The 12,822-nt window shown below is 32.9% G+C and overlaps 1 protein-coding gene across 8 annotated transcripts in view; it reads left to right on the top strand.

The window, feature by feature from the left end:
- Gfat1 (Glutamine:fructose-6-phosphate aminotransferase 1) overlaps nt 1-12,822 on the top strand; it is a 104,112-nt gene that overhangs the window by 89,648 nt on the left and 1,642 nt on the right. For 4 of the 8 annotated variants that reach the window (XM_075290973.1, XM_075290970.1, XM_075290974.1 and 1 more), the window contains one exon: nt 9,094-9,215. In XM_075290973.1, the coding sequence (XP_075147088.1) occupies nt 9,094-9,215 (122 nt within the window). Of the gene's footprint in view, nt 1-9,057; nt 9,216-12,822 lie in introns of all 8 variants that reach the window. The other 4 variants (XM_075290968.1, XM_075290966.1, XM_075290971.1 and 1 more) reach the window with 1 other exon arrangement.

The following is a 12,822-nucleotide window of genomic DNA, read 5'->3' as shown; positions in this document are numbered from 1 at the left end:
TTAAGGATTTTCATCTAGTAAGCTTGATAGATATCTGGAGGGGCATGTATACTGAGACCGCACTGCATGAACTATTTAGCTTCATAGAAGGTGAGTGGGGTTATTAGACATCAAAGGAGCATATAACAATTTACCTCCCAGCTCCATTTGAACATATTGGCAACGTAGCAGTTAATCAAAAGATAATGGTACTGATTAGCGAACTATTGACGAGGAGACTTTTATACTCACTCCAAGAAAGGAACGTCAATTCCCAAGAAGGGAAAAAAGTACTAAGAAAAGTCAAAAGTTGGGCGGGACGACTATATTATACCCTGCACCATTCAATACCATTTCGAATCCTTCAAAAGAGTTATATTGCCATGTAAAGGGTGATTCTTTTGAGGTTAGGATTTTCATGCATTAGTATTTGACAGATCACGTGGGATTTCAGACATGGTGTCAAAGAGAAAGATGCTCAGTATGCTTTGACATTTCATCATGAATAGACTTACTAACGAGCAACGCTTGCAAATCATTGAATTTTATTACCTAGAAAAGTTGGCAGAAAATCCGCTTTTTTATCGACAAATTTTGTTCAGCGATGAGGCTCATTTCTGGTTGAATGGCTACGTAAATAAGCAAAATTGCCGCATTTGGAGTGAAGAGCAACCAGAAGCCGTTCAAGAACTGCCCATGCATCCCGAAAAATGCACTGTTTGGTGTGGTTTGTACGCTGGTGGAATCATTGGACCGTATTTTTTCAAAGATGCTGTTGGACGCAACGTTACGGTGAATGGCGATCGCTATCGTTCGATGCTAACAAACTTTTTGTTGCCAAAAATGGAAGAACTGAACTTGGTTGACATGTGGTTTCAACAAGATGGCGCTACATGCCACACAGCTCGCGATTCTATGGCCATTTTGAGGGAAAACTTCGGAGAACAATTCATCTCAAGAAATGGACCGGTAAGTTGGCCACCAAGATCATGCGATTTGACGCCTTTAGACTATTTTTTGTGGGGCTACGTCAAGTCTAAAGTCTACAGAAATAAGCCAGCAACTATTCCAGCTTTGGAAGACAACATTTCCGAAGAAATTCGGGCTATTCCGGCCGAAATGCTCGAAAAAGTTGCCCAAAATTGGACTTTCCGAATGGACCACCTAAGACGCAGCCGCGGTCAACATTTAAATGAAATTATCTTCAAAAAGTAAATGTCATGGACCAATCTAACGTTTCAAATAAAGAACCGATGAGATTTTGCAAATTTTATGCGTTTTTTTAAAAAAAAAAAGTTATCAAGCTCTTAACAAATCACCCTTTACATACATTGAGAACTAAACCGATTTGGAAAAAAAAAATTTTTACAAACGGGCTAATGTCTTGGGACAGAGCACAATGTTAGTAAAAACTATGGAAACATTTTAAATGTAAAGCCATTTTCACTCCAATTTCTAAACCGGCATTTATTATTTATAGGTCGATACATACGAATTTGAGGTATAGGCATTTTTTACAGTTTTTTTTTTTTTGACTAAACATTGGCGATTTTACAAGAAAATGGGCTAGATCTCGCTAAGATATACTGAAAAAATATTGTCGTGAAGCCAAAGATTTCATATCCTTAGAATGCAAATGCGTATTTTGCTTAGCATAGAAAACACATTTCTCTGCTAAAAAGTCTTTTTCCTTGTTCAAAAGTCGATAAAGTTTTCAATGAAGTCATTTTGTCCTTATAGCTAAGCCATTCGACTTACAACTAGGTATTTTTACATGAAAGAAAATTTTGTTTGATTATGGTCAACTTGGGTTAAATATTTCTGCAAAATTCCTCAAGACTAATGAAATCGTTTTTAAATTTGTTAAATGTTTTCATCTTTATTACAAAGCAAAAATGAGTTTATAAATAAGAGATTTTTTTCAACACTTTATTTTAAAGACGTGTTTTATTTAAAACATAGCAAAATTTCTACTTGAAGTCGAGTCTGAATTTGGAAACTTAAGTTTTAGTTCACACGTTTTTTAAAGCTTATTGTTAGAAAATGAAGAAAAAAAACTGAAAAACAATTCAATTAAAATTTGTTTCCCAGAATCAAGTACCCCAAACTCAATTTTAAAAATGTTCTTACTTCAATTCTCCGCTTCTTTGGCTCGGAATCAATACCCAAATCATTAGAGTAAGGACAAAATCTTTGGAACCGGGCGGTGAATTTTGGGGTTTTGGACAATATTTGGCCAATAATTTTAACCGATTCTGTTGAAAGAAAGCAATTGCGGTGTGTAAACTATAAAATGAGTACACCACAGAAACTGAGGGTATTCTGGCTATATTTCCCCAAATCGGAAGAACATGTGTATGGGAGCTTTATCTAAATCTGAACCGATTTTTACCAAATTTGGCACACATTTTTAAAATGTTTACTCTCCATGCAAAATTTTAAAAATTTCAATTTCAAAAATTCGGTATGAAGCTTTGGCCTCCGTGGTCATCAATCTAAATCGAGCGAAATATATACTAAAAAAAAAGCATGCCCTGTTCCAAAGATTTTGTCTTTACTCCCGAGCCAAAGAAGCGGATACTTTTAAGACACAATTCTCTTTTAAATTTGGGATTTGTGTACTTGCTTCTACACGGACGAAAAATATTGTTTTTCATATGTTTGGGTGTAAAAATTATATGTTTGGAACTCAAATTTATTAACACAACATTTTTAAGTGCAAGCATATAATGTTCATAAACTAGCATAACATGCGCCTTAAAAATATATCCACACAAAAAAAATTTCATTAAAATTTTTATTACCAGTGTATGCCCTATGGTGAAAAATAATATGTTTGAACAATACAAACAATATTTTGTTTGCACCAATCCTGAAAATATATACACTTGAAGCAAAATGTGTTTGGGATATATGTTACAGAAGCGATTTTTTTTTGTTTTGAGGGTGTAGGAAGCAAATTTTAATTTTTCGTTTTTTTCAGCTTTTTTCTTCATATGCTATTAAAGTCCTTTAAAAACGAGTTAACGACAACTTTCTTTTCCAAATACAGACTCGAGTTTCGTTAGAAATTATGCTCTGATTCAAGTAAAAAATCTTTATAATAAAGTGTTGGAAAAAATGTCCTATTTTTGAACGATTTTTTGCTTTGTATTCAAGTTGCAAAAAGGCAATAAATTTAAAGATAATTTCATTAATTTTAAAGAAGTTTTATGAATTATTAAAGTCATGTTGACTTTAGACCAAAAGTTTTTTCTTTCATGTTATGATAACCATTTTTAAGTCAAATCACTTAATTGTAAGGACAATACGACTTCATTAAAAAGTTTATCGACTTTTGGACAAAAAAAATGCGTCTTCTATACTAAGCAAAATTTGCTTTCGTATTTTAAAGACATGAAATCGTTGGCCTAACGACAATATTTTTTTCAATCTATATAAAAGAAAGCTCGATCTAGCTCTGAGCCGATTTCTTCTAAAATCAATAGGCTTCTAGGTTAGGTTAGGTGGCAATCCGATGTATCAGGCTCACTTAAATAGACTATTCAGTTCATTGTAACACCACAGTGGTGAACTAGGGTTCTGTTCTGAGCCAAAACATAATTGTACCAAATTTGAAGTCGACTTGACTAAGACCTAGATTGTGATTCACAGACAGACGGTCATCGTTAAATCAACTCAGTAACTTATATTAAGTAAATTATTTCCCACAAATATAAGAACATTTATTAGGCATTATTACTTTTCTCTTGTTAAGGAAAATTTCGTATTTTGATTTATAAAAATTTCTTTAGCGTCATATGAATTTGAAGATGAACATAGTTTTGGTAAAATTTACAAAATTCAGGAAATCCTGAACTACTTTATGCGAAACTCAAATCCAGTAATATTTTATGCTTCATTTATGCATAACATTTTTCTCCTTTTTGGTTCATGTAACTAAAGTAATGGAAGAGAAAATTTCTTCGAAATAATTAATAACTAAAGAACTCCGCTGTTTTCAAGCCTTTATTATAAATGAACCCACCTCTGATTACTCTGCATAATAACTTGACTCCTGAATGCAATTTTAGGGTAGAACATGGGAGGTTATTCTAAACTAATAGCATATGTCTGAAGTATACGAGGTTTGTATGAGGAATATAAATACTGCTCATGAGATTTTCAAAATAGCAACAACAAACATGCACCCATTTCTACAGCTATATCTAGATAAGAAATATGGAATTTCAAAAAGGTAAATATCAATTTCTACGTTGAACAAAGAGTTAAGAAAATGTCCTTTTGTACCTCTGATATGTCCACTTCAATGACATTGTGGTTAATGGTACTAATGCCCTCTGCTATAGCTACCACATTGTGGTATTCGAAGCATGGACCTTAAATAAAGTCCTTTGTTAGTTTATTTTACCTCAAAAAAGTTTCCCTTTTTTCCATTTTTTATGGACGAGTAAGAGCATATCCTGTTCACATCAATATGGGTTTGAGAGGAAATGCGAAAGACTACATATTTCACACAATAATATACTGCACACTGCCGCTTTGAGGGGGGTTTCTTCGCTGTATTGCGATTCTTATTATGGCTATTGAAAATATGTTTATGAACCATAAATCGATTAATTGAAAATAAACATGCGTTTTTTTTTTTTGTTCACTTTAAGAGTGCTTTCAACGCACATTTCGGGTTTAAATTTCGATTACGTTTTAACATGTTTTTTATTATTTGAAAGGAAAAAAAGGAAGATAATAATATTTTGTTCATAAAATGTAAACATTATTGTCAACTAACAAAGAAACCATACTTTTTTGTTATTAGTAGGAAGCATATATACGTACGAATTTACTGTGGGTAGAGATATAATCAGAGATGAAACTGTTGGTAAAAAGAAATTTTATTTCTTTAAAACTATGAATAAGACAAAATTATCTATGCTTTCAATAAAAACCCCTTACCACTGAATTTTGTCAATGCAATTACAGGGAATTTGTAAGTTTTTCATTTCGTGACTTCATTTCATTTAAAGGTGAAATTTAATCAAGTAATTCTTTAAATCTCAAAAACCTTCTAATGAACTCTAGTTTGAGAATCAGACTTTGTCGGGTTAATCTCCTAATCCTAAGGATACCGTTATTGAAAAATGTATCGACTTTTGGTCAAGAAAACAACATTTTTTGGAATGCGTTTTCTATGCTAAGCAAAACTCACTATCGTATTAGAAGGACGTGAAATATTTGTGCTCAAAACAATATTTTTTTTTCAGTATATATATAGCAAAAAAAAAAAAAAACAAGTATATACCGCCGTAAGTTCGGCCAGGCCGAATATTATGTACCCTCCACCATGGATTGCGTAGAAACTTCTACGAAAGACTGTCATCCACAATCGAATTATTTGGTTGTGGTATCTTAAAACTTCTTAACATCGTTTTCTAAATTAGTCCATACGTGGTATATATTAGACAAAAATGTTATGTATAGGTAAGTCTACAAATAATTATTAAAAATTGACGTGGACTTTTGCACGGTACGTAGAGAGCCAGATGGGGGCTATATAGAATTATGAACTTGATATGTGTGATTGGGGATCGATTTATCTGAGGACTATATATAACTATAGACCGATATGGACCTAGTTAGGCATGGTTATCAACGGCCATATACTAGCACAATGTACCAAATTTCAACTGACTCGGATGAAATTTGCTCCTCCAAGAGGCTCCAAAACCAAATCTCGGGATCGGTTTATATTGGGGCTATATATGATTATGGACTGATATGGACCACTTTTGGCATGGTTTTTAAATATCATTTACTACCACCAAGTACCAAATTTCAACCAGATCGGATGAATTTTGCTTCTCCAAAAGGCACCGGAGGTCAAATCTGCACGCAAAGAAAAAAAACGTTTGGAAAACGTGTACAGAAAACGTTTTTCTTTTGTTAGAGTTTTTTGAATTGCTTCGAAAATTTTAAACTTTTATCACCAAAAAAATTCGTTTGTTACAAAGTTATTATTTTTTCAATAAACAAAGTTATTTTTGAAACAACAACAGAGTCCATTTCGTTTATATCAAACACTGTTCTTTTCTGACTTTTGGTCTTTAATAAAACACATTTTACAGTTCAAAATTTAATATAGTACAATGTAATGTTGAACATTTTTTTCGGAATCTTCCGAACATATGTAGAATGTATGTAAAAAAAAAAAAAACAAAAAAAAAAACCTTTGGTCGAAGCAGGGATCGAACCCACGACCCTTGGCATGAGAGTCAGACGTAGCAACCACTGCTCCACGGTGCCAAACTAAATGTTTGTTTCTGTTAAATAAACTTTGTTTATTCGGTTCGTGGGCGCCGCAAGCTATGCTTATAAATATAACTTATATGGATATTTATCTATTGATGACCATAACAGGTACATAGCTCAGTGGTTAGTGTGTTGGCTTACAAAGTGCATGGTCCGCGGTTCGATTCTCCGTCCAGGCGAAAGGTAAAAAAATTTTAAAAATTTATAAAATCGTAAAATTTCTTCTACATTGTTTGTATTACAGAAAAAGGTACTAAGAACTAAAAATCTTCGTGGAAGTGAGAAAGATGTGAGGGAAAATGCAATTAGCCAGAAAAAAAAATTTTTTTGAGTTAGTCTTTATGAAATTGTTTTTACATCCTGGAAAAGAATAAACGTTTATCACAAAAAGTATATACTTTTCTTCCAAATACACTTCCTTACAGCGAAAAGCAAATGAGAAACGAACTTTGTTTGTCTAAAATTTCGTTTGGGAGGAAAGAATTATTTTTTTGCGTGTGGGGATCGGTTTATATGGCTATATATAATTATGGACTGATATGAACCAATTCCTGCATTGTTGGTGGATATAATATACTAACATCACGTACCAAATTTCAACTGAATCAGATGCATTTTGGTTCCAAGAGGCTCCGGAGTTCAAATCTGGTGATCGGTTTATATGGGGCTATGTATAATTATGAACCCATGTGGACCAATTTTTGCATGCTTGTTAGAGACCATATACTAACACCATGTACCAAATTTCAGCCGGATCGGATGAAATTTGCTTCTCTTAGAGGCTCCGCAAGCCAAATCGGGGGATCGGTTTATAAGGGGGCTATATGTAATTATGGACCGATGTGGACGAATTTTTGCATGCTTGTTAGAGACCATATACTTACCCCATGTACCAAATTTCAGTCGGATCGGATGAAATTTGCTTCTCTTAGAGGCTCCGCAAGCCAAATCGGGGGATCGGTTTATATGGGGGCTATATATAATTATGGACCGATGTGGACCAATTTTTGCAAGGTTGTTAGAGATCATATACTAACACCATGTACCAAATTTCAGGCGGATCGGATGAAATTTTCTTCTCTTACAGCAATCGCAAGCCAAATTTGGGGGTCCGTTTATATGGGGGCTATACGTAAAATTGGACCGATATGGCCCATTTGCAATACAATCTGACCTACATCAATAACAACTACTTGTGGGAAGTTTCAAGTAAGCGTGATTTCAACAGACGGACGGACGGACATGCTCAGATCGACACAGCATTTCACCACGACCCAGAATATATATATATATATATATATATATATATATATATATATATATATATATATATATATATATATATATATATATATATATATATATATATATATATATATATATATATATATATATATATATATATATATATATATATATATATATATATATATATATATATATATATATATATATATATATATATATATATATATATATATATATATATATATATATATATATATATATATATATATATATATATATATATATATATATATATATATATATACTTTATAGGGTCTTAGAGCAATATTTCGATGTGTTACAAACGGAATGTCAAAGTTAGTATACCCCCCATCCTATGGCGGAGGGTATAAAAAGAGCGAAAAACTAAAAATGACGGGATATCTCAAAAACTGTTCCATAAAATAAAATTTTAAAATGTTTTTTTCGAATTCAGCAGATCAAAATACATAAGAAAAGTTGCCTCTCATCAAGTGTACATAATTTTTTTGTAAACTAGTGTAATTAATTGTTTCTATTAAGTTTTGCGTTTTGCGACCAAAATTAACTAAATTTTTAATGGAACCAATTAAAAAATTAATTGAGAGTGCCGAAGACATCAATTAATTTTTTAATCAAGTATATGTGTTGGAGTTTTGGAAATGAAATTTGTTGTAAAAATTCAACTTCAATTCATATCGTAAATCTCATTATCAATTATAATCGATTTTGTCCTACGATTAATTGAATTAAATAGTACTTTTTAAATTTCATTTTTGTTTATTTTATTATCGTGTGTTTCCTTCGACATTAAAAATATGGTATCGGATGTTTATTGGTGTTGGATAATTAAATTATTATACGCTTAACTCGTAATATATCGTATTTTAAGCTCAAGAATATGCTCTACTACTATAGTTTTGTTTATATACATGCCCGCATACATAATTATATACAATATTTATATGGCTACATCCTTATATATTAATTTTTTATGCTAATGTAAAATTTTGATTTCATTATTTAATATCTGTGGCATCCATCATTTTATTTAATATCCCACGCCTTATCCATCATATTCTGCGATGGCAAATCGATGAACAAATATTTTTACAACTTCTTGTGGATTATGGACCGAATGCAAATACGCCTGCCATTAACTCAAATCCAAACGTTGGGCAATTCTTATGGCTGGTATTGTCGCATTGCGTTCATGGCGGTGGCTGATTTCGCATTCACGTGAAATTTGTGCCAACAATGCAATGCTGCACAATGGTCACAATCGATGACATTGTAAATATTCATATAAAATCCTCTCTATACCAAAAAAAACACAAAACTGGCATGGATTCGCAAATGCTTACGCTTCTGTAAATGCCATACCATTGCCATCGCTATTGTCATCTTTAATATCGATATACTCTACGGCTTTTATCGACATCATCATCAACGTCATATAAAAACAACAAATGAACAACGACATTTTTGTTGAATACTAATCTAAAGAACATCGTCCATATGTTCAAAATCGTGATTTATCAGTTTTGCCACGTTCGGAGAGTACCTCGGAGTTCTTGCCAATGGAACAGAAGGAGGTGGAATATTTCTTTGCGTCGGATGCTTCAGCTGTCATAGAGCACACAAATCGTGTCATTTATTTGGAGGTAAGTGAAAGAGTATTCTTTAGCACGATGACTTGGACAATAAGAGACTACGTGACTATTGGGAAAAACTCCGATGGGCATGAGTGGCACTTTTGGGGACAGTTATCATTAACATGGCCTAATTTTTTAATGCCATTATCTCAAATGTCTTTTGACACCAATTGTTTCCTGTATTGTCGCTACCTAGAAGAAATCTCTCTTAATCAGCATTCTTGGTATAACATTAATCATATACAAATTAAATTAAGTTTTCAACAATTGATAAGAATTGACAACTAAATCAATGGGGAACGTTCACTAAGGAGAACCTAAATAAACAAACGCCTTAATACCTCCATCCGTATGTATAGACTCTTTGGGCAGGAAAACCGTTTGAAGGTGAACTGAGATATTTGGTAAACATCACAAGTGTCTATAGAAAGGAGCTAGTAGATATGAAGCCAGTCAATGCCACCTATTCTAAATTTATATTTAGTCAATGTTTAATACCGCTATGCACAAAAAGTGTTTTGAACAAAAAATATGCTTCGCGCCCACTTTCAACTGTGTTTGTTAATCATTTCAAAGAGGTTGGAGTCTGGGCCACATTGCTAAGAATGTGGATATGGCTTCTATAGTATTCTTTCGTGATTGCATTTAAACATAAATAGATCAATAAATAATATTGTTTTTGTTTTCCAATCTTTTGGTTTTGCATTTGAGACGGTTGTTATACGAAGTACATAGGACGTACCACAATACATGTAGTGATAGAATCGCTTATTTATTAGCCTATCATTACTGGTATTTTTATGCTGTTATGGAAAGTTAAAACTGTTGTCCAAAATAGTTGGAAAGTCAGCTGTTTCGGGTTTCCCCATCCTCGTCAGTTCCCTTCATTGAACGATATATTCATGTCAATTACTAAACTATATTGGTCAAGCATTCTTCTATTTGCTAAGAACGAGCTTTCAATAGGTCAAAATTCCCTAAATTCCTTAACCGTAAACTTACCAACTTTCACGCTAATTGTTTGGTCTGCCAATTCTCGAAGACATTAACTGTAAAGGATAATATTTTTTGGATGGTGACCATGTAATATGTTTTATCTAATAAGGTTTTCCACATATTTCAAAGCTCAATCTTAACATTAACAATAATTGCTGCTGTGAATGTTTGTACAAAAATATTTAATATTTTTTGTGGTCTTTATGGTTAAACAATTCTGGCAACGCTCCGTGGCAACGAATTGGTGTCCATTTTAACCCTGGCGATCCATTTTGATCGCTCAAAGATTTTCCCCTCTCTTCTTGATGGTCCGCTTCGTCAGGATTAATCTCATCATATTCGTGTAACTTCACGAATCATTGCCTAGGTCCTTCACCAGGAAGCTTTGATAAATGCGAGTATATTCCTCAGATTACAGCCTAGAAAATCGGTAATATTCGTAAAGAAAAAGGGAGCAAGTAACTTGCTCCTTCCAAATGATAATGCAGGACATTGGCAAAGCAAATGTTAAGAATTTTCCCTAACTTCAGGGTCCAGACACCATCTAAAAACATCATCATTTAGTAGTCCAATCCTTAACAGGTGTTTTCCAAGCTCTTTATAAAAGCCTAAGGTCGAAGGTAGTCACCTTAGGTTTGCACTATCCAAGGCCTTTTTGCAGCTTGTATGTCGATGAAAAAGTTTACATCTGAATATCTGTCTCATTGAAGGAAATTCTGCAGCCTACAATTTGCTACAAACTTAATAAAATTAAAAAGAAAAACCGTTTCACAATTAAATACAAAATTATGTAAATTGAAAAAAAAATCTTGTTTTTAATTGAAACAAAACAAACAAAATTGTTTATATCTTTTGTTTTGTTATTATTGGTTTTACCTCTAATCTTCACATTAAATTTTTATACCCTCCACCATAGGATGGGGGTATATTAACTTTGTCATTCCGTTTGTAACACATCGAAATATTGCTCTAAGACCCCATAAAGTATATATATTCTGCGTCGTGGTGAAATTCTGAGTCGATCTGAGCATGTCCGTCCGTCTGTCTGTTTAAATCACGCTAACTTCCGAACGAAACAAGCTATCGACTTGAAACTTGGCATAAGTAGTTGTTATTGATGTAGGTCGGATGGTATTGCAAATGGGCATATAGGTCCACTTGCGATTGCTCTAAGAGAAGCAAATTCCATCCCCATATAAACCAATCCCCTGATTTGATCTCCGGAGCCTCTTAGAGGAGCAAAATTCATCCGATGCGGTTGAAATTTGGTACGTGGTGTTAGTATAGGGTCTCTAACAACCATGCAAGAATTGGTCCATATCGGTCCATAATTATATATAGCCCCCATATAAATCGATCCCCAGATTTGTCCTCCGGAGCCTCTTGGAGGAGCAAAATTCATCCGATCCGGTTGAAATTTGGAACATGGTGTTAGTATAAGGCCGCTAATAACCATGCCAAAAGTGGTCCATATCGGTCTATAGTTATATATAACCGATCCCTAATCACACAAAAATTGGTCCATATCGGTTCATAATCATGGTTGCCACTCGAGCCAATAATAATCTACCAAAATTTTATTTTTATAGAAAACATTGTCAAAATGATTTCTATAGAAAATTTTGACAAAATTTTATTTCTATAGAAAATTTTGTCAAAATTTTATTTCTATAGAAAATTTTTTCCAAATTTTATTTCTATAGAAAATTTTTTCCAAATTTTATTTCTATAGAAAATTTTGTCAAAATTTTACTTCTATAGAAAATGTTGTCAAAATTTTATTTCTATAGAAACTTTAAACTTAATTATATACGTATTTAATCGGCCTTTTTTTTAGTTTAATATATATGACGTATGGACTATGTGGTATATATTACGGTGATAGGAAGTTTTAGATACCTTGCCATCGGCTTCAGTAGAACCGAAATGAAACACTTTTTGCATCGTAATTACATCGGAAAAAAATCCGTAGTTAAACTAAAGCTATATTTAACTTATTTTATTGCAAAACAAATATTTGTTTGTAGTTAAATTTTATTATTTTGTTCGAAAATTTCCACAGCCCAATGAAATGTTCCTTTTCTTAAGTATGTCTTAGGTTAGATGACAGCCCAATGTATCATGCCACTTAGACTATTCACTCCATTGTTCCTAAGTTCAATATGAACTAAAGCAAAAAAACATTTTCGTACGATTCTCGAAAATAGTAAGAAGAACTACAGTATGGTTAAAATGGTCATGATTTGGGGCCAATGATTTTTTCTTTACCTTTAGTTCATTGTATCTTCTATGAGAGGATATAATTTCGTGAGTTTTAGTTAAATCTCAATATGTGGTGCATAAGATAGTGTCATTTTCGCACGACGTAGTTCATTCTTGCCATAAAACAGTTTGAGTTGTTCTCTAAGGAGGGATCAGATGAAATTTTGTTCCTTGAAATTCAAATCTGGGGATCGTTTTATATGGGGGCTTTATATAATTATGGACCGATAAGGACCTTAATGCTCACGACCATGGTTTAGTATGTCGTAGAATCCCATGACAAATCTGGAGCGAACTGTTTACAAATAACGAAATAAAATCTTAATAGAAATTCTTTTTAAATAATCGCCCTTTTTCC

The sequence above is a fragment of the Haematobia irritans genome, chromosome 1 (genome assembly GCF_050003625.1).
Source record: "Haematobia irritans isolate KBUSLIRL chromosome 1, ASM5000362v1, whole genome shotgun sequence".
NCBI lineage: Eukaryota > Metazoa > Arthropoda > Insecta > Diptera > Muscidae > Haematobia > Haematobia irritans.
Note: the sequence above shows the minus strand (reverse complement) of the source record. Positions and strands in the feature narration are given on the sequence as shown.